This window comes from Bubalus kerabau, chromosome 1 (assembly GCF_029407905.1).
Source record: "Bubalus kerabau isolate K-KA32 ecotype Philippines breed swamp buffalo chromosome 1, PCC_UOA_SB_1v2, whole genome shotgun sequence".
Lineage (NCBI taxonomy): Eukaryota > Metazoa > Chordata > Mammalia > Artiodactyla > Bovidae > Bubalus > Bubalus kerabau.
Window position 1 is genome coordinate 95011538 of NC_073624.1, and position 26845 is coordinate 95038382.

General features: G+C 46.9%; 2 protein-coding genes across 2 annotated transcripts; both read right to left on the reverse strand.

Moving 5' to 3' along the window:
* Positions 1-29: 29 nt before the first annotated feature.
* Positions 30-6115, reverse strand: LOC129641725 (keratin, type II cytoskeletal 75-like). Its single transcript, XM_055566358.1, has 7 exons — positions 5617-6115; positions 4867-5081; positions 3884-3944; positions 3437-3532; positions 2467-2631; positions 396-521; positions 30-254 (listed from the first exon to the last, which is right to left on the reverse strand). The coding sequence occupies exons 1-7, from the start codon at positions 6100-6102 to the stop codon at positions 30-32; spliced, it is 1374 nt and encodes a 457-aa protein (XP_055422333.1). The 5' UTR covers positions 6103-6115.
* Positions 6116-22683: 16568 nt separating this feature from the next.
* On the reverse strand, positions 22684-26845 carry LOC129651914 (keratin, type II cytoskeletal 6C-like). The gene is made up of 4 exons (XM_055580377.1): positions 26833-26845; positions 25497-25874; positions 24607-24799; positions 22684-22786 (listed from the first exon to the last, which is right to left on the reverse strand). The coding sequence occupies exons 1-4, from the start codon at positions 26843-26845 to the stop codon at positions 22684-22686; spliced, it is 687 nt and encodes a 228-aa protein (XP_055436352.1).

Here is a 26845-nt window from a genome sequence, read left to right on the forward strand (position 1 = left end):
CCCAGGCTGCTGGGATGGGTGATCTGCCCTCACCTGCACTCCTCGCCCTCTAGCAGCTTCCTGTAGGTGGCAATCTCCACATCCAGGGCCAGTTTGATGTTCATGAGCTCTTGGTACTTGCGCAGCAGCCAAGCCATGTCCTGCTTGGACTTTTGCAGGGCCTCCTCCAGGTCCACCAGCTTGGCCCGTGCATCCTTGAGGGCCAACTCCCCGCGCTGTTCTGCATCGGCGATGGCTGTTTGCAGGCTGGCACACTGTAAGGAAAGGAGGAAGCCATGAACCTTACTGATAACCCCTGGAAATCTGGTGCTTCTTGGGTAGGAGTCCTGTAAGTGAGGCAGAATGACCCGGAAGACATAAGTGTGTGGGGAGCTCTGGGTCCTGCCAGAATGTACCTGCTTCTTGACGTTGTCTATCTCGGCTCTCAGCCTCTGGATCATCCGATTCGTCTCGGAGATCTCTTGTTTGGTGTTGCGGAGATCATCACCGTGCCGGCCGGCTGTGACCTGCAGCTCCTCATACTGACAGAACCAGAGCAGAGTCAGTCACCCCATCAAACCCTGGCCTGGGCACTACCTGCATGCCCAGCCTGGCCCTCGGTGCTCTGAGCAAGCCCATCCGTGCACTCATCATTCACCCATCCCCTTGCTTGTTACTTGACCACATCTACTCACCAGGCATGTCCTGGGCTCTGGGAATATCATGAAGAGAACAATCAGACTCCTGTCTACAGTTTTTTTGTTTTTTGTTTTGAAATGGAAAATAATTGAACCAGGCTGGCATTTGATACCAGCAGTTATCAGTAAGGCTCATGGTTTACTCCTTTCCTTACCAGCCTGCATATTATTGAATTTATAGCTTCACATTGAGATGAGTCCCTTAGGAAGTAAACTGAATCCTATGGGGCTGTGATAAAGGAATCTGACTTAGATATGGAAGTGAGGGATGGGGTAGGGAATGGACAGGGATGTCCCTCTAGAGATGGAGTTATTGACACCGGGCACTGAAGGCTGGGAAGGATTGACCGGCTCAGGGGAGAATATTCCAGACAAGGGAAACAACCTGTACATGAAGTCCCCAGAGCATGCAGAGCATAAGGAGTAAGAGATGATTTGGCACTGTCCTTGGGGAGTTCTTGGTTATGGGGCATACGTCAAAGACCAACTGTGACCATGAAGTTTGGTGGCCCTCCTGATGCCAGTGCTGGGGAAATGAAGGCACTGCAGAGAAACACCATTGGAAGGAGCTCAGGCTATAGAGGACCCCGTTCTGAAGACTTTGTAACAGAATCCTCCATCTCAGGTGGCTCTCTGTCTAATGGTGCGGGTCTAGGACACCATCATTTAGGAGAAATAAACGTACCCTGTGTCCTCCAGCAGACTGGAGGAAACTCACACCTTGCCCAATGGAAGAAGAGCCCCTGCCTGAGTGAAGATCTGTCCAATTTAGAAAGTGCTGAATAGTTCGGCTTCTTCATTTCTAGACACACATGGTTAAAGGCAACAACAGTCTTCGCCAACTCTACACATTGCAACCACCCGACTTGGAGTTAAGTGCATCCCACCTCCACTCACTACCAAGGAGCTACCTCCACTCTTGTACCCCTGGCGCCTGACACCTGCTTCTTTTCTACCACTTGCAGTGGCAGCGACTAAGGCAGCGCAAAGACCAAGGCAAGGGATGAGAGCCAGCTTGTAGGTGAGCAGCTGCCCTGGAAAAGCATCTGCATTTGGCCGATAACTGATCTCATGGGTTGGACCATTCAGGCTGCTACACCCCTCCAAACCCAAACCTTCTGTCCATCTGCACCTTTGGACAATAGTTCTCTGCAGTCATGCCAACCTCCCTCTTCCCAGGGCAAGCTCTCTTGTTCGGCAAAGTGCTCATTTCTGCCCCCCAGCCCCCCAGGACTGCTTGCTCAGCCTTTCAGGCCCTCCCTGCTCCTTGGCAATCTTTTGTTCCCCACCACTTCCAAAACAGACTAAAGCCCACCTCTTCTTGGAAGTCTTTTATTAATGCTTTTCCCCTTCTATGACTGTTCACTCATCTCATGCCCTCCCCAGACCTTGGATTCCTTTTGTATTTTGTTCATTTACAACTTTGTAATCCTGCTTGGCATACAGTAGGAGTTCTGTAAATAAACAAGCCCTTTGGAAACAGTTTTATGAGCATTTCTTGGTTGTTTGAGTCTCATCCAGCTCCCTGTCAGTTGGTAAGTGGTGGGGGTACTGTGGCTGTCCTTCTGAGCATCCAGCATTGCCTGACCGCTTATCAGCATATGTGTGTATTGGGATTTCCACATCCATTTCAAGCTAAGTTTTCATAGCCTCCAAGACACTTCTGCCAAGTTGAAAGAAATGGGAATGCTCACATGACTCCTGAGGCTTGTGGCTAGTAGTTAAACAATGATCTAAGGCTTCAGAGAACGCTAGACCCGCAGCCTATCACGGAGGTGCCCATGCTCACCTTGGTCTGGTACCAGGACTCAGCCTCTGCCCGGCTGCGGTTGGCGATCTCCTCGTACTGAGCTTTGACCTCAGCAATGATGCTATCCAGGTCCAGGCTGCGGTTGTTGTCCATGGACAGGACCACGGACGTGTCACTGACCTGCGTCTGCATCTGACACAATTCCTGCAGAGCCAGTTAACTCAGCGTCACCGCCGCAAAAAAAGAAGGAGTCTCGAAATTATGCAATTGACCACCCATCTAAGTCGGGAATCCTTCTTTGGCATCCCCAGCAGGGAGTGCCCAGCTCTTGCTATGCCAGCCGACCCCTGAGGAGTTTCTGGGTCATAGATCAGTGGAATGGGAGTGCATCCCCAGTATCCATTCTCAAAGCTCCCCTCTGTGCTTTTTCTCTGAATATGAAGGATGAGCAAGTGTTCTCTGAATCCAAATTAGATCACGTTGAATATGACATATGTGATTCATATGCCAGCATTAAAGGTTTCTTCAGGATGGGGTGATTTTTAGGACCCCTCCCTGCCACACAGTGTGACTTCATTGCTCTCTACCTCTCTGTCCCCTTCCACAGGCCCAGGTGTCTGCCATCAGAGTGGAGATGCCCAGAAAGAGGCATCTTCAGGGGCCAGGAAGCACCCTGACCAATGGGCTGAGGGGCAGCTTGCTTTCTGAACTTCTCTGAGACGGGGAAGAGAGAGATGGGTCTTGATTCCTTGGGAATGTTACCCAGTGACATGCGAGTTTAGGAATCAACACTTGCTCCTTGCTCAGCCATGGGATTGCCGGGAGAAGACTCAGAGCTGGGGTGGGGTTAAGTGTGGCAGGGTTTCAAGCAATTCTTCCCAATCTCCATGACCTCTCCAACCCTCCATCCCAGGGAGAGACACTATATGGATAACACTCTGCAACATCCTTCTCTGTCAGGCTTTAGACATGGGGGGGGGGGGGGACAAACACACATGCATGATCTTACTGCCTCAAAGAGCATCTGGAGGAAGTTGATCTCATCGGTCAGAGAGTTGGCCTTGGCCTCCAGGTCCACCTTATTCAAGTAGGCAGCATCCACATCCTGAAAAGACAGTACAAGATGCTCCTCTGAGGCCCTGGCCACAGGCAACAAGCCCAGAAGAAGCTGGGTAGACTCCCTGACCCTTCTAGTTTGGATTTTAGCAAACTCTGTATCTGGGGTTTGGGGCTGGGGATGGATAATTGCTGGGAACTGTGGCTTGAGTCTCCTGGGCTAACAGAAAACCAGCAAGGTCATTGGAGCCATAAACATGGAGGGAGAATTTTGGCAGGTTTGAGCTCTCTAGATATTCCAAGGGCTGAAGTCACTTTTCTTGGGTGGCCCAAGGGTCTGTCACCCTACACTCCCAGATTCGGTTTTGAATCTTCTCCTTTGAGAGACATTTCCACTCACCTTCTTTAGGGCCACAAACTCATTCTCAGCAGCTGTGCGCTTGTTAATTTCATCCTCATACCTGTAAGTACAGAGGAGAGGGGGCGAGTGGTGAGTGAGGGTTTGATTGAACTCTTCTCAGGCTGGGGTGGACTACTTGTGTAGCAAGAGACCTCTGTGTGACTTCAGGTGATTCACTTAACCTCTATTTCTCCCCCTATAAAAGGAGAATAATTTCTTCTGCCAGTTTCTTTTTCCTTTTTTTGCTTTTGTAAGACTGGAAAGTGGGCATGGAGCTGACAGGGATAGTAAAACATATTTATGCAACTCCATCCTCGTAGAGATGCACAATTTCAATCTTGAAAAACTTTTTGCTGTTTTAAGTGCCTGCTGGAACTGTGGGATAAACTTTGTTCAGGACACTGCTTCGGTCGATTTCGATGTATTTCCACTGAACCTCAGGGCAGCCATTTAAATAGTGTGTTTTTTTTAGTAAGTAGGTGTTGCTTTAAAATAGAAGCCAAGGGTGAGCCACCTAAGGGGTTGGCGAGGACCATCTTTTCTGTTGGATACCTCACCTATTGCAGCCCGGGTGATGGCAAGTCAAAATTGACTCCCTCAGGAGGATCAGATTGCCTGGTTCATACTCTAGGGTACACCTTGGCAATGCAGGCATCTCAATAATAGAGCCCATGTCCAGTGTAGTTAAATAATAAACTGACTGTAAAATAGTATATTGCTTTCAGAGCCATAATGTTTTGTTAGATGACACAGATGTCCCTTTGCAGCCATGGACACATATAAGAGTCGACTTCTTGTTGGTAGTGATGCATGAGATGAGAGTCCCTTTGTTACTCCATACCTTGCTCTCTTCTTCTCATGAGATGATGACCACAGGTCCAAACCTCTCTGACATGGGCATCTGCTCCTTTGCTCTCCTCTGGCCCCCATCAAGAGGAGTTTTGGGATGACTGCATGTGATCAGAAGGGTCTCTCACTCTCACCTGACTTTGAAATCCTCCACGACATCCTGCATGGTTCTCAGTTCAGCATCCAGCCTGCCTCGCTCGGTGGTGATGCTGTCCAACTGCCGCCGGAGGTCGGTGATGTAGGCTTCGAAGAAGGGCTCCAGGCTCTGCCTCACAGTCCTGGTACCCTGCTCCTGCAGGAGGCTCCATTTGGTCTCCAGGACCTTGTTCTGCTGCTCCAAGAACCGCACCTGGATGGGAGAAGAAGAGAAGAAATTCTGGAGAAACTGGGGAGGCAGAGCCAGACACCACCCCAATGAATATAGAAGAGAGGAAAAGTACTTTCCACCTGATACCCATCTGCCAATGATGTAACTGACAACCCCTGTCGAAATGGAAAAGCCTATCAAGTTACCCTGACATTCTCTGGGGCTCCAGAGAACTAGTGTAGTGGCTCCTTGATGGGGAGCCGCCATTCTTAGAGTGTCTCTACCAGCCCTGCTCTGGGTTAGGTTGGTTTTCTCAGGGAACTTAAGAACTTCACATTTCCCTCTGTGTTGACTGAACCAGCCAGCATGGCTCCCAAGGAGAATGAAGGGAAATACCCACAAGTCCTGTGGGGCAAGCTGGCCCCACCTGCAAATACTTCTGCCCCTGAGGGATGCTTGCTGAGTGAATGTGCTTTCCCACAGGGAAGCTGTTGGGCCATGGCTGCTCTCTGGACTGGGGCCTCCCCAAGAGCTCCTGGCACCCAACCCCATGGACGAGATGCAGCTACCAACTCACCTTGTCAATGAAGGAGGCGAACTTGTTGTTGAGGGTCTTGATCTGCTCTCGCTCCTCTTTCCGCACCCGTTGGATGTTGGGGTCGATTTGCAGGTTGAGGGGAGTCAGGAGACTCTGGTTGACGGTGACCTCTTGGATGCCTCCAGGGGGACAGCTGGAGAAGCCGCAGCCCCCGTGGCCCCCTCCAATTCCACCCCCATAGCCGAATCCACTGCTTACCCCAAACCCGCTGCTCGCCCTGCCACCAAAGCCACTTCGGAAGTTGCTGCCACACCCACTGATGGAGACCCGCTTGGTTCCCCCCAGGTTGTAGAGGCTACGGCTGCCGAAGCCGCTGATCCTTCCCAGTCCTCCACTGCCCACGGGGGAGTGGGTCACGGACACGGAGCTGAAGCGAGAGCGGCCGGTGGCTGGGGTGGTGGCTGAGGCTGTGCTGAAACCCCTGCGGCTGCTGGTCTGGAAGGTGATAGTGGACTGTCTGGACATGGTGTCTGGGAGAGGCTGATGAGGAGCGCTCCTGCTGTGGGTACGTGTGGAGGGGGATGGAGAAGACAGGGCGTCTGGGGTGCCCCGGCCCCCTGGGCTTTTATGGGCTCTGGGAGGGGGGCGGGGCACGCTCCTGCAGGCCTCTGATGGCATTTTCTCGGCATCCACCAACCCTGAGCCCACACTCGGCTCCCCTCCGAAAAAGGCGTAAAAGCCACGCGCTTGTTCCCTGGCATCCCTCCCCCACATGGAAACTCCTTTCCAGTTGCAACTTGATCAGCAGACGAATGAGAAGCACATTAATTGCCTTCAGTCATGTCCTAATCATGCGTTTTAAAATGGACTCAGAAAACACTGCCTCATTTCCAAACCGCTCTCTTGGGCCTGGGACCAACTCCCTCCTGTGCAAACATCTTGTGTCAGCCCCAGTGACGGTGGTTCACTGTTCCCTGTTCCTTCTTACCCCTTAGGTGTGCGTCTTACTCCTGAACTCTTTCTCGGCTATTAACTCTCAGAACCCTGACTCCCAACCCCAACCCTGGCCCAAGCTGTCCCTCCAGATCTTGAAAATCCTGCTCTCCACCCATCTTTCTCAGGAATCCACCCCATTTTGAGGGCCCCTTTGCTTTACTCTGGAGCTGCCATCTGTATTGTGCGGGTCACACTGACATTCTGGGGCGTGAGTGTGTGTTCGTGTGAGCACGTATGTCCTGTCCACTCCAGTGTAACGTGACCCTTAAGGTCAGGTCCTCTGCCTATGTGGAGAGAAGCTGCAAGAATAGTAAGATGGGTTTGAATCCCAGCCCTGCCACTTCCTAAAGGTGAGACATGGGCCCAGTCATGAAACATCTCCGGGCCTCAATTTGAGTGTCTGTAAAGTGGGGTTTGTGATGACTATTCATGGGAAAATGGATTTTGCAATGCCAAGGACATGCAGATGCTAAGCCAACTCAACAGTCTTCTCTCCTGATATAATCACATGTTTGCGAAGGAAATGCCAGCAAGGTGCCCATCCTGAGACAAGTACTCAGTATTTGAAAGCAGCACAATACACATTCTTTTTTCTTTATTAACAGGCTTATGGTCCTGTTGGGAAGACTAAATTGAGACACATTGAGGAACTTATGAAACGGTGATGCTCCATAAAACACTGACTCTTGTCTCTGTTTGAAGCCGCCTCATCCCTGAAGTGGAGAAGGCAATGGCTACCCACTCCAGTACTTTTGCCTGGAAAATCCCATGGACGGAGGAGCCTGGGAGGCTGCAGTCCAGGGGGTAGCGAAGAGTTGGACACGACTGAGCGACTTCACTTTCACTTTTCACTTTCATGCGTTGGAGAAGGAAATGGCCACCCACTCCAGTATTCTTGCCTGGAGAATCCCAGGGACAGGGGAGCCTGGTGGGCTGCCATCTATGGGGTCGCACAGAGTCGGACACGACTGAAGCGACTTAGCAGCAGCAGCAGCAGCATCCCAGAAGTCTTCTTGACCAGCCACTCCTCCTGTTGATAGCCAAGGATCCTGATCCTTTAATCCTTCATCAGAAAGTCCCATGGCTACACTGAATAGAGGGCTTGTTTATTTTCCCCCGTTAGTCTTAACATTTTTTTAAATTGAAAACTTTTATACAATTTTAAAAGGTTGCTTTGCATTTGCACTTACGACAAAATATTGGCTATATTCCTCACATTGTACAACACATCCTTGCAGCCTATCTTACACTCAATAGTTTGTACCTCCCACTTCCCAACAGCTGTATTGCCCCTTCCCACTGGTGATCACTGGTTTGTTTTCTGTATGTGTGAGTCTGTTTCTTTCTTTTTTTTTTATAGCCACTAGTTTGTTGAGTTTTTTATATTCCACATATAAGTGGTATCGTATGGTATTTGTCTTTCTCTTTCTGACTTATTTCACTTTAGCATAGTGTCCTCCAAGTCCATAAATACTGCTGCAAATGGCAGAATTTTGTTCTTATTTATGGCTGAGTAGTATTCCATTGTATATATATTCTTTATCTTCCACATCTTCTTTATTCATTAATCTGTTGATGTACACTTAGATTGCTTTCATATCTTGGCATTTGGAAATAGTGCTATGAGCATAAACATGTGGAGGCTAAACAATATGTTACTAAACAAAAAGCAATCAATGGATCATGGGAAAAATTAAAGAGGAAATAAAAAGATTCCTAGAGTTGAATGAAAATGAAAATAAGCTGATTCAAACCCTTTGGGATGCAGTAAAAGTAGTTTTTTTACATGCTTTAAAAATTGCAGTAGAGTTGATTTACAGTGTTTCAGATGTATAGCAAAGTGATTCAGCTTTGTAACTGCAAAAGCAGTTATAAGGGGGCAGTTTATAGCATCCCCGCTGGTCTTGTTGACTGTGTCTCCAACCTCCATAAATTTCAATTGATAAGAAAGCTCCTGGTTCCCTTTCTTCTGCATCTCATCTCCCCATGGAGGGTGGAGGTGAAGTCAGACAGAAATTGTTAGATCTTCTTTTGTCTGGCTGACTTCTTGCCTCTTGCAGTGGCTTTAAAGGATGGGAGAGGGAGAGAGGAGCTGAAATGTATTCTGTTTGTGTTTTGTGCATGAGAAGCCAAGTCCCCATGTGGTAAATGAAAGAGATCAGCATTGTCTAGCTAGAGAGAAGCAGAGCCACATTCTGTGGTTTCTCCACGCAGGGGTCCTTTCAGAGGTGCAGCCTGTGGCTTGGCAGATTCTCCCCAGCCTGAAACGGCAACTTGGCACTCGGAGCAGTGGTTCTCTGTTCTCTGTACTATTTCCTTATTGGGGCTGAGGCCAGGGAGTGGGCCTCTCCTCTATCGAGAGAGTGTTTGAGAGTCTCAGTTTCCATGGGGAACCTGTGAATCATAGCTTTTGTTGATACAGGCCAGGAGGAGTGCAGGAGTTTTCTCGCTTGGTTGCCAAAGTGTCCAGGTCCCAGCTGGGGTGGTGCATGTGTCTGTGGAAGAAAGAAAAAAATGTCTTTGTTTTCTGTACTCATGGCATGATAATCTTTCTCCCAAAAGAAAGGATACTTGTTTTCTGAGCCATTCTGAGTAAGTCCTTCAGAGCTTTCCATGGAATAAAAGCTGGTAAAGGGTCAAGGCTGGAAGGGCTTTCACTGACCCATCCATGAGAATGGGGTCCCCACAGCCCTTGCCCATTGAGCTTTCCATCTGGAAGCTGCTCCAGGCTGCCTGCCTCCTGGGTCATGCCTTTACTGGCCAAACCCTCTCCTGGGAGCCTATTCCAGGTGTTGCTATTCATCCCATTTCCGATCTTGTTTCCCTCGGCCATCACCTCTTGTCTGGGGTTGCCCACTTCCTTCCTTCCCTCCTTTCTCTCTCTAATTCTCCCACCTGGACCATTGTTTCCAAAGCTAGTTTGTCTTAGGTGCTGACTTTGGTGAAGTAAATGGAAATAGATGAGTCTTACCCCTCTTCCTCCTCATTCCCTCTCCTGTAACCATTGACCTTCACTGTGACCTTTACTCTGATGGACAATGTCTATATGAATGCCTAGGACACCCCGGCCCCACGAGAGCCTGTGCAAACTTCAGAACTTAGAGACTACTAACACCTCTGCTTTCCTTCCTGCCAACGAGTTTTTTTTGTTTTGGTTTTTAACCTCCTTTATAATTCTGCTTTGAACCTTCCCCCGAGAAGACTTCCTAGTAAACTGTGCCCAAGGACTGCCCCTTCACACCTGTTCCCAGAGCAGGCCTGTGCTTGTGCTTGGCTTGCACGTTGGCATGTTTTTCGCTTGCTTTGGCTTCCTGGTGGTCTCTGGAGGGGTGGGGTGTGTCCCCTTCCCCTGCCCTGTCTCCTAGCCCCCTACAGGGAATTGTGACTGCAGTTCACTGGATGTAGGTTATCTAGTTTTAAAAAAGAGCTTTAAGGAACACATTCCTTTCTGTTCCCTGAAACTCCTGAATCTCTCCAACCCTGTGTTGTTGGGTTTGTCTGGGAGGAGTTCTCTTGAGGTTTGGGGAGGGGTGGATTCAAAAGATATGGTATGGGCTCTGGTGCCTGAGACTGGGAGCGACAAACTCCTCTACTCCCTGGTTCCTGCACCTCTGCTCAGGGTGGTCTCTCCTATCCTCAGAGGGATGCCGTCACTCTTGGCTGTGGTAGATTTCAAGGAGACTGACCTGTAGTGGCAACAGGGCTTGAGGCTGGTGGAGCAGGGGAGGAAGGCATGGAGGCATGCCTCCCAATGCTATGGGAGTAGAGAACACAGCAAGGAGCTTGGGCTTCCAGCCAGGCCAGAGCCAGAGGAGGGCAGGCTGGAGGGGGCAGAGGGGACTGGGACATTCTCTAGAGCAGGCTGCCTGGTGCTTAGAGCCCAGGGTCCTTGGGCACAGTGTCTCCTGGGACTGAGAGTAGGGAAGATAATTCTGTTGGATGATACCTGAGATATCCCAACGGAAACACTCTTCAACCTTGACTGTTCTTGCCTGTGCAGCTGACTTCCTCCGCCTTTGACATCTCCAAGAGGCACCACCCAGCTTCCCTTTACAGGTGTCAAACCCTCCAGTGCATGGCACCTTTGCTCTCACATTCTGTGGAAACAATGCAAGGATTAAACTTGCCAGTTGACTTCAAGAAACTACCAAGATTCAGGGCTTGAAACATGTACTTGTGCACAGCCAGACCTCACCTGATCTGTTCCCCTCCACTGCCCACATAACCAGGCTTTCACTTGGGCCCAGATTTGATGGGCAGGTAGAGTCTAGTGTAAGTAAGCAGGTGGCCCTCAGGGTCCCTTCACCAATTTTAGCAGCAAATTAAGGTGTTTTCCCATGCAAACTTGTGCTTAACAGAGGCAAGATGGAGCAGTCCCTTCCCTCTATGATCAAGCGCTTCAGACACACCCAACAGATGTGCCTGTACAAGACACAGATGGACACAAAGATACTCACGTCCTAAGAACATCCACAAAACAATGATCTACATGTGATGTAGTGTATATTGAGTGTGTCAGGATCAAGAGGTGAAGCAAAGGAACAGAGGCAATGTTTAGAGCTGCAGAAGACTTAGAAAGGAGGAAACCAAGGACAGGAACCATCAAAGGCCACGCAGCCATCTGGTAGACCAGCCAGAGCTCCTGCTCCCTTCTGATGCCACATTTGGCCTGAGCCTCCTTCATATCACAGTGCCTGTGAGAAAAGCTCCCTGTTGCCTGGGCCACAGAGCGGGGGTTCTTCCTGGAGGAAGGGGGTGGTATGACACCAGTGTCTCAAGGGCTCTTGCAGTGCAAGCCTATAGGAAGCCTCTGGAAGCATTCCCATGTGTCTTGGCCATCTGCCCCAACCACACTAATGGCCGCCCTTGTCCCCAGGAGGGGGCCTTCACCAAGTCTCTCTGGTTGGTGCTGAGGAGGAGCTGCCAAACAAGGACCCTGTTATGAGAGGAAAGTCGGGGAGGAGAGCCCCTGTGGCTTTTCCTGGGCTGTCTGTGAAGAGAGGAACATACTACATAGGAACGTACTTTGGCGAGGGAATCATGGCTCGTTGCCATGGCCTGTGGGCACAAGCTGGGTGGGCTGGGTGATACTTGAGCACCAAGGGAGACTCTTTACACCATCCCTTTGCCTCATTACGGGGCTTGGGGCTTGCTGTCGAGGGTGGGTGTGTGTGTCACCAGCTGGGAAGTGATAGCCAAAAGTGTCAGCCTTACCCCCGCACTGAGTTTGCTACCACCTCAGTGTCTTGTGAACTTGAACATCACAGAAACTCTCTCCTCCTTCCTGCTTTCTAGCCTCATCCTCTCAGCCCCAGTTATTCTGAAGTGAGCCATCAGACAAGATGTAGTTGTTCATTTATTTATTCATTCACAAATATTTGTGGAACTTACAATGTACTCAGCACTGGGATATGAGAGTGAAGAGGGTCCCATCACTCACACTGCATCCAGGGGACAGACCACTATGATAGTGTCACCATATGGGCAGGAGAAGGCACAGGACATGTCTGGGGAGCTCTGACAGACCTGCCAGCTGTCTAGGAGGCCAAGTCAGGTCCCTGGGATATAGACCCCAGGCCCCTGATGTTTGCCTGGGACCCAGAAAACTTCACAAGGTATGGTTACAGAGGTCCCTATTTTATGGATGAGGAGAGTGGGGCCAACATCCCATTGGAAACTGAGAGTAAATCTGGAGCTGGCACTCTTGTCCCCTGTCCCTTAGCATAGGGTTTGTGCCCCTGCCACCCTAATCCAAGCTGGATAAGAAGTTCCGCATGATTCCTACCCCCAGATGATTACTGGGCTGTAAGGAAGATAAAATTGGTGTATGTATATGAAACAATAAAAGTCATACAAAGTGGCACATAGAATTTAAAAAGATGCAATTCTGAGCAGCATGGCTGAAGGCAGGATGGATGCTGAGGGATGCAGAGGAGCCTCCTGAGCATGCAAGGGGAGGCTGGGGGAGCTGCCTTCACTTAACATTTCTCACTAAGAAATTGTAGAGTGAATCCATCTATGGATCCTCGAGATGGGATTGCAACGACCTGCTGAATGCATACCCACCTGGTCTGTAAAGCTGTGTTCCTGTCTGAGACATCTCGGTGTCACATTATTTACCTGGATATTGCCACGGGCAGGAGTTTCTGGATGTGGGGCTGTGTATTCCACCATCCCCTGGAGGGCTGGGTACGTGGACATCCAGACTGAGCCTTGGAGTCTCTGCCTCATTCTGAACTCTCTGATACCCAACTGACTTGCTGGCACTGAGTGAGTACACCCTGATGATGAAGATGGCATTGGGAAACCCAGAGCCATTAAGCTAGGAGCGACTGCCTCCAGGTAACAGAGGAACAGGTAGCTCTCCGATCTCTGCCTAAAGTAAATTTCCGAAAACCCAGACACAAAGGGATGAAATATAGGACCTGTGATTTGTTACTGCAAAACAAGTTTTCTTTTCGAAGGACTCAGCAGAAGACACTTCCAGCTGGTCGGCTGTCCCCGTGTACACCCAAAGTGTGATTGGTTGATACGCAACCACACAGGAGGGCTTCTAGGAAAAAGCCCACTGCAAAACCCCATGTTTTTCTGGAATATGATGGGATGAAATAGTTTCCACAGAACATACCAGCACCATATTCGTGATACAAGTTTCACTGAGTGGCCAGAACATCGCTCTCACCTCCCTCCCTGGAAAAGGGCTAAAATGGTCTGTGACCCCACTGGCAGATGCCCCAGCACCCTCTGTGATTCTCCCCAGGGGATATTCTGAATATGCTCCCATCAGGCCAATGAGAGACACTCATTCCTTTTAAAGGAAGGCTTCCAAGTGCTTTCCATTTGCCCCAAGCACTGGTTTGTTAAGCAAGAGTTGGCCAACCTGGAATGAGCCTAGAGACCAACGCACATGACGAAAGTGTTGGGAAATAGGAGTTGTGAGGAGAGGGAAAAGGCAGGATGTGAGGAGGCTGTCTGCTTCTGGGACTCTGTTAGAGCCACCAGGGAATACACTTCAACTCAACAGGACGAATTCAACTCAGAATCAAAGGGCTTCTATGATCTAATGGTAAACACAGACATCCTCTCTCCAGAGAAATCGTGAGATTTCCAGAGATTGTTTCAAGAATGATTGAGAGGGTGTGCTTCTATAATAAACGGAGTTCTTTTTGTTTGCTTGTTTTGTTTTTCTGGACATTAGTCTCTTTGACATTAGTACCTATATGCTTCACCTTGATAAGGTTGTTTAGATATTGTGGCATTTTATGGATTCTGAAAAGTAGCCTATCTGTATTTTTAAAAACTGGCCCTTCACTCGAAGGAATTGACACTCATGCAGCCTCTCAGAAGCTGGACCCGCCATTGTTCATGTACATTCATATTTTGCATTCACCACTTTTGCCTTTTAGTTCTCATGTTGTATAGTGTATGTGTGTGTTTACGGGTATAGTTCTGGCTCTGCCAGATGAGAGGGTTTTTTTCAAGAGTAGGCACATAATTCAGTTGAATCCAACATATGCTTAATAATGAACTTGCATGTGTGTGCTAAGTCACTTCAGTTGTGTCCAACTCTTCACGACCCCATGAACTGTAGCTCACCAGGCTTCTCTGTCCATGGGATTCTCCAGGCAAGAATACAGGAGGGGCTTGCCATGCCCTCCTTTAGGGGATCTTCCCAACCCAGGGATCAAGCCCACGTCTCCTGGGGCTCTTGCATTGCAGGTGAATTCTTTACCACTGAGCTACTAGGGAAGTCTAACAATGCGCTTCCCTGCCTTTAAATTATCTATAGCGTCCAGAAGCTAGCTCAACCACAGGTAACCTTACACTGTACTGCTGAGTGACTTTGCTGGGTTGCTGGGTGACACAGAGCATTTATGAGCAAATAATGGGGTTTCAAAAACATGTTTTGAGATAAGGGTAATACAGGCTAAAGAGAGTCACACTGCAGTCATCACTGCCTCATCACTGAGGAATAAGTGAGAAGTCAAAGTGGAGAAAATAGGCTGCAGAAACTGCTAAGGCTCTCAGGAGGAGGAAAGACAAAATAAAGCTTGGATGGAGTTCAGATCCAGGGGAGGAGCGAGCAGGGCATTGTGCCAGCTTGGGCAAAAGCAGTCATTCCTCATCTTGCCAGTGTGGGCTGGCAGTCTCAGGCTCAAGGGCAATCCAGCTTGGTTTTTGCTGTCGGGGTGGGGTATGTCACCAGCTGATGTCATGAGCCAGCAGACATCCCACTGAGGTGAGGAGCCCACTCCTGGGTCTGCTCTTAGCACCCCAACTAAGCAATGGCATCTCTACCAGACAGCAAGCAAAGTCAGGAGGGGCTGGAGCCGTGGGAAGGACCGGTTGGTCCCTCCTGGTCCACACCTGCACCTCTCCCCACAGCCAGAGGGGGCACTGATGGAGCCAGAGTTGGTGGGCAAGACTGCACCACCCTAGCACTGGGGAAGAGCACAGATTATGCCAAGGGGCAGGTCAGTTCTTGGATCCTGGCTCCGTCTCTTTCTTGCACGTCATCATTAGAACTGGGGAAAAGTTTAGCAAGGTGGTTGGGTACAGGAATTAGTAACTCTCATTCACTACCTTCCAGTGATTAGAAAACACGACGGAAAAGAAGAGGTTCTAATTCACAACTGTGAAAGGAACTGGCGCTCGCGCAGCCTCTCTGAAGCTGGACCTGCCATTGTTCATGTACATTCATACTTTGTATGCACAACCTTTGCCTTTTAATTCCTATGTTGTGTGAGTGTGTGTGTGTGTGTGTTTATGGGTGTAGTTCTGGCTCTGCCATGTGAAAAGGTTTTTTTTTTCCAAGACAAGGCACATAATTCAGTTGAATCCAATATGTGCTTGGACTCAAGCACGCACGCACATAAGTGTGTTGTTAGAAACTGTAAAATCCCTAGGGAAACTTACTAGCAACAGCAACCACGAAACAAAACACACAATAATTACAAAAAGAACAGTGAAAGCAAGCAATGAGTAGAAATCAGTGTATCAAAAGCCATCGTGGAATAGAAAGCCTTAGTAACGGCAATGGTGTGATTGCACAAAGAGGTAAATGGGACACTACAGAAAAAGTATGAATTCAACCTGTAATAAAAGTAGTATTTCAATGTGGTAAAGGAGAATATATATATATACATATATATATGATAATATAGCAAGAAAGTACAAAAAGGAAAAGAACATTTACTCAAATTTCCACTCATTGGAATCTATCACTATTAATATTTTGACTTACGTTTGCTTTCACCCTTTATCCTCATTAACATCATTTACTAAATCACATACATAGTAAATAAGCACAACATCCTTTAGAAAAATCTATGGCTACAGTTCTGGCTAAAATGGCCAAACAGCTGTACTGCTGTTTCCCTCCTCCAGGACCAAGTCTGAGCAATTACAGAAACAAATGGAAGTCCTGATACTAGGGATCACCAATGGTGACACATAACTGTGAGAAACCCAGGAAAGCCCAAGGCTGTTTGAACTGATCTGTGTGGGAGTTTGGTCTTTACCTATTGTCTGTCTCTTCCCAGTGGGAATTTGGAGCAGCAGCTCAACCACCTGTGCCCTTATCTGTGGCTCAATATGTCTGTAGTTCACAGGTAGGATTGCCCTATTTAATAAATAAAAATATAAGATATGCAGTTCAATTTTAAGTTCAGAGAAACAGCAAATCATTTTTTTAGTATAGGTAAGTTCTGTACAATATTGGGGACATGTGTGCATGTGTGCTAAGCTGCTTCAGTCATGTATGACTCTGCGACCCCATGGACCGTAGCCCGCCAGTCGCCTCTGTCTATGGGATTCTCCAGGCAAGAATACTGGAGTGGATTGCCATACTCTCCTCCAGGGGATCTCCCTGACTTAGGGATTGAACCTGTCTCTTACGTCTCCTGCATTGGCAGGCAGGTTCTTTACCACTAGAGCCATCTGGGAAGCCCCACTGGGGACAAACTTTTGCTAAAATGTTTTTGTTGTTTGTATGAAATTCAGGTTTCACCAGGCAGCCTCTGTTTTGTCTGGTGGCCCTATTCACAGCTGATGGGGATAGTGATGCCTACCCCCAGTGGCAAGCTGCTGGTATGTAGTTGGCTTCCCCAGAACTGGGGACATACCTGACCCTCATTCCAGGGTGATGAGGAAGGCCTGTAAGTTAACTGCTGTCACGGAGAGCTTCACGTGGGGAGGGGAAGCAGAGTCTGTGCCTGGCTCATTAGTAAGTTTCCCCACCAGCTTTTGGGATTTTATGCTGCTTGGCAGTTCCTAACCTCTACTTCCATCCCTTGACTCAAACCCTACAGCTGCATTATGGCAGGGTAAAGAGGTCACTAATCCTCAGAAGTGTCAATTTAAAAAAATTCCACACACACACAAAAATAAATAAAAAATTAAATTGCACAATGTGAGCTGTGAGTTAAGTTTTATTTGGGGGCAAAATGAGGACTACAGCCCAGGAGACAGCACCTCAGCTGAGAAACTGTTCCAAAGAAGCAGGGTGGAAGGTCAGTATATATGTGATTTTGGTCAAGGGGAATTAATACGTGCAATCAAACACATATTTTTCCAGAAGGTTTCTACTAGTCTCATGAAGCTTTCTGCTCATCATGAGAAACAGTCATCACTGTGAAGGATTTTAGTGCTTTTCTAGATATGAGGAGATACAATAATTGGGCACATAAAATCAGCTCCTGAAAATATCTAACGCTCTGAAGACCTGCCCTGCCAATTTCTCCCCAAGCATAGGGTGCCTTGTTTCTGCTCTCCACCCTAAACTCCTCTCAGGGAGTGTTGAAGATCAGCAGCACACGACTTAATCCTTGTAGAGGTAGATGTCAAGGGCCCATGGCAAGTGCCAATTTGCAGTTGACAAGAAGTCTCCCCTAACTCCAAAGTTTCTGCCTAGTGACCTGCTCAGCTGAAAGACCCTTGCCAACTGTAGACAACCACAGAACAAGGCTAGATTGCCACCTGATCCATGACCCAGGGCAGAGGGTTTCTGCCATGGCTTCAAAATAGCAAATTATTATAACAGAATTGGCTCTTGTTGTTCTTAGGGAATTTTCCTTTACTTTTTATTCTTTTGCATATAGATAGGACTGGAAAAGGTCAGTTTTCATTCCAATCCCAAAGAAAGGCAATGCCAAAGAATGCTCAAACTACCATACAATTACACTCATCTCACACGCTAGTAAAGTAATGCTCAAAATTCTCCAAGCCAGGCTTCAGCAATACGTGAACTATGAACTTCCTGATGTTCAAGCTGGTTTTAGAAAAGGCAGAGGAACCAGAGATCAAATTGCCAACATCTGCTGGATCATCAAAAAAGCAAGAGAGTTCCAGAAAAACATCTATTTCTGCTTTATTGACTATGCCAAAGCCTTTGACTGTGTGGATCACAATAAACTGTGGAAAATTCTGAAAGAGATGGGAATACCAGACCACCTGACCTGCCTCTTGAGAAATCTGAATGCAGGTCAGGAAGCAACAGTTAGAACTGGACATGAAACAACAGACTGGTTCCAAATAGGAAAAGGAGTACGTCAAGGCTGTATATTGTCACCCTGCTTATTTAACTCATATGCAGAGTACATCATGAGAAACGCTGGACTAGAAGAAACACAAGCTGGAATCAAGATTGCCGGGAGAAATATCAATAACCTCAGATATGCAGATGACACCACCCTTATGGCAGAAAGTGAAGAGGAACTAAAAAGCCTCTTGATGAAAGTGAAAGTGGAGAGTGAAAAAGTTGGCTTAAAGCTCAACATTCAGAAGATGAAGATAATGGCATCTGGTCCCATCACTTCATGGGAAATAGATGGGGAAACAGTGTCAGACTTTATTTTTTTGGGCTCCAAAATCACTGCAGATGGTGACTGCAGCCATGAAATTAAAAGACACTTACTCCTTGGAAGGAAAGTTATGACCAACCTAGATAGCATATTCAAAAGCAGAGACATTACTTTGCCAACAAAGGTTCGTCTAGTCAAGACTATGGTTTTTCCTGTGGTCATGTATGGATGTGAGAGTTGGACTGTGAAGAAGGCTGAGCGCTGAAGAATTGATGCTTTTGAACTGTGGTGTTGGAGAAGACTCTTGAGAGTCCCTTGGACTGCAAGGAGATCCAACCAGTCCATTCTGAAGGAGATCAGCCCTGGGATTTCTTTGGAGGGAATGATGCTGAAGCTGAAACTCCAGTACTTTGGCCACCTCATGCGAAGAGTTGACTTATTGGAAAAGACTCTGATGCTGGGATGGATTGGGGCAGGAGGAGAAGGGGATGCCAGAGGATGAGATGGCTGGGTGGCATCACTGACTCGATGGACTTGAGTCTGAGTGAACTCCGGGAGTTGGTGTTGGACAGGGAGGCCTGGCGTGCTGCGATTTATGGGGTCGAAAAGAGTCGGACACGACTGAGCGACTGAACTGAACTGAACTGACTGAACTATTAGTGATGCTGATCTTTTCATTTGCCTATTGGCCATCTCTATTTCTTCTTTGGAGAAATGTTTCTTTGGGTCTTCTCTCATTTTCCGATTGGACTGTTTTTGTTGTTTTTTTGTATGAGCTGTTTGTATATTTTGAAAACTAAGCCCTTGTCAGACACAGCATTTGCAAATATTTTCTCCCATTTGGTAGATTTTCTTTATATTTTGTTTTTGGTTTCCTTTGCTGTACAAAAGCTTGTAAGTCTGATTAGGTTCCTTTTGTTTTTCTTTCTATTGCCTTGGGAGACTGACCCAAGAAAATATTAGTACTATTTATGTCAGAGGATGTTCTGTCTGTGTTCTCTTTTAGGGGCTTTATGGTGTCATGTCTTAGGTTTCAGTCTTCAAGCTATTTTGAGTTTATTTTTGTGTATGGTGAGAGGGTATGTTCTAAATTCATTGATTTACACATAGGTGTCCAACTTTCCCAACACCACTTGCTGAAGAGACTGCTTCAAAGACTCTGTTTTGAGAAAAAGCCGAGTGGCAGAGAGCCAAATGGCAGTTGATAGTCATCCACCCACAGGACTGAGTATCACATGATGTTAACCAACAGAGCTGGGTATGAGACAGGTTAAGTCATCAGTGGGGCTGAGGTGGTTCTACAAAGATGAGGATCTCTGTGTGGGATAAGAAAATTTCAGGACCAGTACATGATCAATAATACAATCTAACGCAGAATCTTTTTATTAGAAATCTGCTTTCTTCAACACAGCAAAAGAAAGCAAAGAGAGCAAAGCATCGCAGGGATATCTGAGAGGGTGGCATCAATACCATGTAGGGACACTGCAGAAGAAAATAACTTATTTGTTCTGTGAGGAACTCTTGAGTCTTGTTAGAATGGATAGGATGATTAAAATTAAAGGGAAGAATCCCTGCTCTGATAGCATGATGTGGATTGAGTTTCAGTTTTCAAGGCGGGCATAAGTCATTTTCTTCCCAGAATCATGGTAGACTGATGAAAATGATGATAAGATGGGAACATCAATAGGATGTCTACATATCTCCACAACACTGAGTGTTGACCATCTGATGGTGAATAAGGGAAGCTCAGTTGAAGTTGGTATAGACAGAGGAAATGAGAACTTTGCAATTTCAGCTCTAACTCATAGGCCAAGAGAAGTCGGAGGCAGGAGAGAGGCAGCATCCTAAGGAATGGGCAATGCAGCTGCACAGGGGACCTGAGACAATGTGGGACCAAATACCAATAGGATGACTTCGGTGCTTTTAGATCTTCCTGCTGGAGGAGACGGAGGTGGTGGTATATTTGATGGTGGAACTGCTGCCCCCAGAGGAGCTGAAACCAGCCCCCTATGGCTCTGCCACTGCCAGAACTGAAGCCACCTCCAAGGCTGTGAGTGCTGCTGTGAGGTTCGCCACTGCCACTGTGCAGGCCTCAGCCGCTGCGGACACCACTGACACGGCCATCGCCACTGGAGACGGTGAAGAGCACGTGGCCATTGTCTGTCTCAGATCGGTCTCCAGATCATGTGTGTTGAGCTCAGCAGTCTCCCGCTTGATTTTGTGCAGTTCATCCCTTTGTGTGTCTATCTTGACCTGCAGCTACTTATACTGTAGTCCAGAAGGACAGAGGAGCCGTGTGCATGGGGGGAGATGCAGCGTTTCTGGCCTTTCATGTGCCAACAGTAGCTTTGGATTCCCAGCCCTCTAATAAACTCATACCAAATGATGTGACTTCTTCTCTAGAAAAAAATAGGTGGCACAAGATTATTTGCTGCTTCACAATTGAATAGTTCTGTTTGATCACCGAGCATCTAGTTTTTCAGTTACCTGTGATGTTCTTTGTGATACCTAAGGGATTTCATAATCAGAAAGAGGTTGAAGGCAAAACTCAGTAGGGCAATGTCATTAAACTTTTTTCTTTTTGTTCAATAGGCCTGATTGCAAATTCTTTAATTGTCTACGTGAATGGAGCAATGACAGACATCCTATGAGATCACCCAGTGTCTTTGTATTTCAGACTCCACACAAAAAACTGCAGTTAAGCTGGTGCAGCTGAGTGTAACCAACTGTGAGCAGGGATGGGGGGAGGGGCACAGAATTCCTCTCCCATTGCTGGAAACTGCTCACTCTTTTTGGTACAAGGATTTGGCCTCATTTGAGCAATCTTCCCTATAGGCCTTCGCCCTCAGAGATGATGCTATCCGGGTCCAGATTATGGTGGTTGTCCATGAAGAGGAGTATGAAAATGTCTAAGCTCTGAGATTGCATCTGAGGGCACTCCTACGAGATATGGATTGTCAGTACCTCTGCTTCCAGTGATACATCTGTGAGATCCACCCCCCCCCCCGCATTCCATGCACTCAGACCCTTATGCAGAAAAACAAACAGGGTGAGGAGCTCACCATCTCAAAGTAGGAATGTAAGAGAACAACTTGATCGCTAAACGTACTTATCTTAGTGTGCACTTCAGCCTCATTCATGCAGCATGTACCTCCTGGGAGAGGAGGAACAACTCAGACGCAGCTGACCCCCACTCCCAGCCCACCCAACATCTTCTCTTCCCAGATGTGGGCTCTTCTAGCCTTCAACAAAAGGATGGGGACACCTAACCTTGCTAAGCTCACTTTCTTCAGTGTTACAAATGGATTCAGTGCTTATTTATTTCTTCATTTCCAGAAAGAGAGGATGAGGAGACATGCTTGAGCCAATTCATAAAGGATTTTGAAAGAACCTGTCCTGACCCAACATTTTTCATTAAATGGATAATTATTGAATGGAACTATCAGTCCAAGGAGCCTAAGAAGTGACTATTCTCTCATCTTTTCCCCTAGTATTGGGGATATGTACTTGATAATGAAGTCTATTGCCCATTTTGTTCATTCGTATTTTTCTTAGGCAATGTATTTATTTTTAATTAATTTTTATTGGAATAAAGTTGCTTTACAATGTTGTGTTAGTTTCTACTACTGCCAAGTGAATCAGTTATATGTATACATATATCCCCTCTTTTCTGGATTTCTTTCCCATTTAGGTCACCACAGAGCACTGAGTAGAGTTCCCTGTGCTGCACTGTAGGCTCTCATTAGTTATCTATTTTTTAAAAAACTTTTTATTTTGTATTGGAGTATAGCTGATTGGCAATGCTGTGATAATTTCAGGTGAGCAGTGAAGGGACTTAGCCATACACATACATATATCCATTTTCCCCCCAAACTCCCCTCCCATCCAGGTTGCCACATAACATTGAGCAGAGTTACATGTGCTATGCAGTAGGTCCTTGTCAGTTATCCATTTTAAATATAGCAGTATTACAATATGACCTTCCCAAACTTTCTTGCTGTCCCTTCCCCCATCTTCCCCCCCAACCCTGGGAACCATAATTTCCTTCTCTAAGTCTGTTAGTCTGTTCCTGTTTAGACAACAATTTACAATTTTCATCTCCACTGGATATTTTTCTTAAGCAATCATGTCCACAACTGAACCTAGTCACTCAGTAGACTCAAGTGTGGGTTTCAGGAAGCTTAACTATTTCTCTCCTGTAATCTACTTGTTCTTGAAGTTCTCCACCAGATCCTGCATGAGCTCTGAATCTGGGCAGTCACTAAAAAAAGAGAAGATAATCCTTCCACTCCCTGAGGTTGTTGATGTACTACTCAAACATAGTCACTAGGGTCAGCCTCATGGGCTTGGGTCCCTGCTCCTGAGGCAGGGTCCTCTTGGTGTCCAGGCGCTTGTTTCTCCAGGAACTACATCTGGAGGAAGGCAAGAGAATCATTTCTTGGAGATAGAGAGCAACAAGCATCCTTATTACTAGGTTTCCAAGAAGGCTGGAGCGGTGTCCATGGTGCTGGGCTACTAAGAGAATACATAGAGACTCAGAGTGGGAGGTATGCTCCCCTAATCTTCTTCCTTCTAAACTGACAGATCTCATTGATGAAATTCCCCCAAGGATTTTTGAGCTGTTCCTGCCCTATAAGTAAGTGTGCCTATATCAGTGAATTTTCATCACTTCCTCTCTTTATTTTGGCAAGCAGAATCAAAATTTCAGTTTAAAATGGTTCTTAACCAATATAATATACAAAGATTTTATTTTCTAGTGGATTTCAGTAATGCTGGGAGGGATTGGGGGCAGGAGGAGAAGGGGACGACAGAGGATGAGATGGCTGGATGGCATCACTGACTTGATGCATGTGAGTCTGAGCGAACTCTGGGAGTTGGTGATGGACAGAGAGGCCTGGCGTGCTGCGATTCATGGGGTCGCAAAGAGTCGGACACAACTGAGCAATTGAACTGAACTGAACTGAATGATTAAATACTAATCTAAACTCACATTTAGTGCTTGTATCTCTTCTAAAGCATTGTTATAGGTGGCCATGCTCTGTTTCTAGAATAACTTCTTTTTAAAAGCAAATTATAAATATTTACACATCTCAAACATTTCTTTTTCTCATCTGTATGGAATTTTTTTTTTTTACTTTACAATATTGTATTGGTTTTGCCATACATCAACATGCACCCACCACGGGTGTACACGTGTTCCCATCCTGAACCCCGCTCCCACCTCCCTCCCCATACCATCCCTCCGGGTCATCCCAGTGCACCAGCCCCAAGCATCCTGTATCCTGCATCGAACCTGGACTGTGATTCGTTTCTTATATGATATTATGCATGTTTTAATGTCATTCTCCCAAATCATCCCCCATCCCTCTCTCACAGAGTCCAAAAGACTGTTCTATGCATCTGTGTCTCTTTTGCTGTCTCGCATACAGGGTTGTCGTTACCATCTTTCTAAATTCCATATATATGCGTTAGTATACTGTATTGGTGTTTTTCTTTCTGGCTTACTTCACTCTGTATTATAGGCTTCAGTTTCATCCACCTCATTAGAACTGATTCAAATGTATTCTTTTTAGTGGCTGAGTAATACTCCATTGTGTATATGTATGTACCACAGCTTTCTTATCCATTCATCTGCTGATGGACATCTAGGTTGCTTCAATGTCCTGGCTATTATAAGCAGTGCTGCAATGAACATTGGGGTACACGTGTCTCTTTCAATTCTGGTTTCCTTGGTGTGTATGCCCAGCAGTGGGATTGCCGGGTCGTATGGCAGTTCTATTTCCAGTTTTTTAAGGAATCTCCACACTGTTCTCCGTAGTGGCTGTACTAGTTTGCATTCCCACCAACAGTGTAAGAGGGTTCCCTTTTCTTTTACTTTTCTTCTTTTTTTCCCTTCCTACTAGAAAAATGGGCCAGAACCTCAGAGTAGGTAGTGACTGGCCTTTTCTTTGCATCCCATTGTAGACCTATTAGTGGTAAGTGTTAATATATTTCATTCTTTCCTTTTTTTTTTCTCTGCTTCAGGGTTATCAAGAGTTGACAATGTTTGCTAAGCAGGAATGAGAGAAATTTGCAGGATCTAAATGATTTCCATCATCTCCTGCCTGTGATACACATGGAACCTGTCCTGCATGCCAGTAGAGAGCTCCTCTGAGTCCCCTCCTCTCTTTCCCCCAAGTCTCCCCCAATAGGACATTGGTTGGGTCTCTCTTGGGCACTCTGCAATCCCCACTGGGGCAGATGCTCCCAGCTCACCTTGTCAATGAAGGAGGCAAACTTGTTGTTGAGGGTCTTGATCTGCTCCCGCTCCTCAGTCCTCACCCGCTGGATGGTGGGGTCGATTTGCAGGTTGAGGGGAGTCAGAAGACTCTGGTTGACGGTGACCTCTTGGATGCCTCCAGGGGGAAACACAGGGAAGCCAGAGCCTCCATCAGATCAGATCAGATCAGATCAGTCGCTCAGTTGTGTCCGACTCTTTGCGGCCCCATGAATTGCAGCACACCAGGCCTCCCTGTCCATCACCAACTCCCGGAGTTCACTCAGACTCACGTCTATCAAGTCAGTGATGCCATCCAGCCATCTCATCCTCTGTCGTCCCCTTCTCCTCCTGCCCCCAATCCATCCCAGCATCAGAGTCTTTTCCAATGAGTCAACTTTGCATGAGGTGGCCAAAGTACTGGAGTTTCAGCTTTAGCATCATTCCTTCCAAAGAAATCCCAGGGCTGATCTCCTTCAGAATGGACTGGTTGGATCTCCTTGCAGTCCAAGGGACTCTCAAGAGTCTTCTCCAACACCACAGTTCAAAAGCATCAATTCTTCGGCACTCAGCCTTCTTCACAGCCCAACTCTCACATCCATACATGACCACAGGAAAAACCATAGCCTTGACTAGACGAACCTTTGTTGGCAAAGTAATTTCTCTGCTTTTGAATATGCTATCTAGGTTGGTCATAACTTTCCTCCCAAGGAGTAAGCGTCTTTTAATTTCATGGCTGCAGTCACCATCTGTAGTGATTTTGGAGCCCAGAAAAATAAAGTCTGACACTGTTTCCCCATCTATTTCCCATGAAGTGATGGGACTAGATGCCATGATCTTCATTTTCTGAATGTTGAGCTTTAAGCCAACTCCATAGCCACCTCCAAAGTCAGCGTCCCCATGGAGCCCAAAGCCACTACCAGCCCCAGCACCAAAACCAAATCCACTCCCGGCTCCACCCCCGAAACCATAGCCAGCTCCAATTCTGCCGCCATAGCCACCACCGATGACACAGCTGCCCCCTGCGATGGAGATCCTCTTGGAGCCCCCCAGGCCATAGAGGCTGCGGCTGCCAAAGCCAGCTCCTCCACACACTCCAGTGAGACCACCACTCCCCCTGGAGCGGGACAGGGACAAGCTGCTGAAGCCAGAGCGGCACACCCCAGGGACTCTGGCTGAGCTGGCACTGAAGCCCCTGCGGCTGATGCTTTGGGTCTTCACGGTGGATTTGTAAGACGTGGTTCCTGAAGAAGAAGAGGTTAAGAAGGGCATGAGAGGAAAAGTATGAGATGGGCTTCCAGTAGCTAGTGTAAAAGGAAGGATGGGCTGGGCTCAGCCCTGGAAGGTGAGCCTGAGATTGGGAAGGGCTGGGCTTTATAAACAATGAGATGATACTTTGGTTATTAGAAAGGATAAGAAATAAGAAGGCTGAACTGGTGATTCATTGCAGGATACAGGAAGCTTGGGGCTGGTGCACTGGGATAACCCAGAGGGACGGTATGGGGAGGGAGGTGGGAGGGGGGTTCAGGATTGGGAACACGTGTACACCCATGGCGAATTCATGTTGATGTATGGCAAAACCAATACAATATTGTAAAGTAATTAGCCTCTAATTAAAATCAATAAATTTAAATTAAAAAAATAAAAAATAAAACAAACAAACAAAAAAAGAAATAAGGCTGCTTTTTGGCTTCCTTTAACAAAGGAAAAAATTCTCCTGCCTTTGATCTTTGATATCAGTACGAGACTATTCTCAGTTAACTGAGGCTAAGAGTCAGACTTTGTCTCAAACAAAGGTTCAATATGCATTGAACTATGGGTTTTATGAATTTTATGAATTTATGCATTCAATATGCTTGTGTATCAGAATGTACATGCCCATTACCTTGATTTTGCAATTATTATGTCAAGGCTAGCTTTGCTTCATCCGTAATTCCAATTTGATCTTTTGTAATAGCTGAGAATTTGGAAATCTAAGAGCAGTCTATTGTTTATGCTCTCACAGAAAGATTACCATTTTCCCAGTGTTTATAAAAACATTAAATTTGACTTACTCTTCCCATTATGTAAAAATTAACAGATAGAAAAGTATAAGAAAAACATAATAGGTCCTTATTGATCTATTATGGATGGGTGCCCATTACCCAGATTTTGTGATTATTATCTTAAGGTCAACATTATTTCATCCATAACTCCACCCACTTTCTTCATCCAT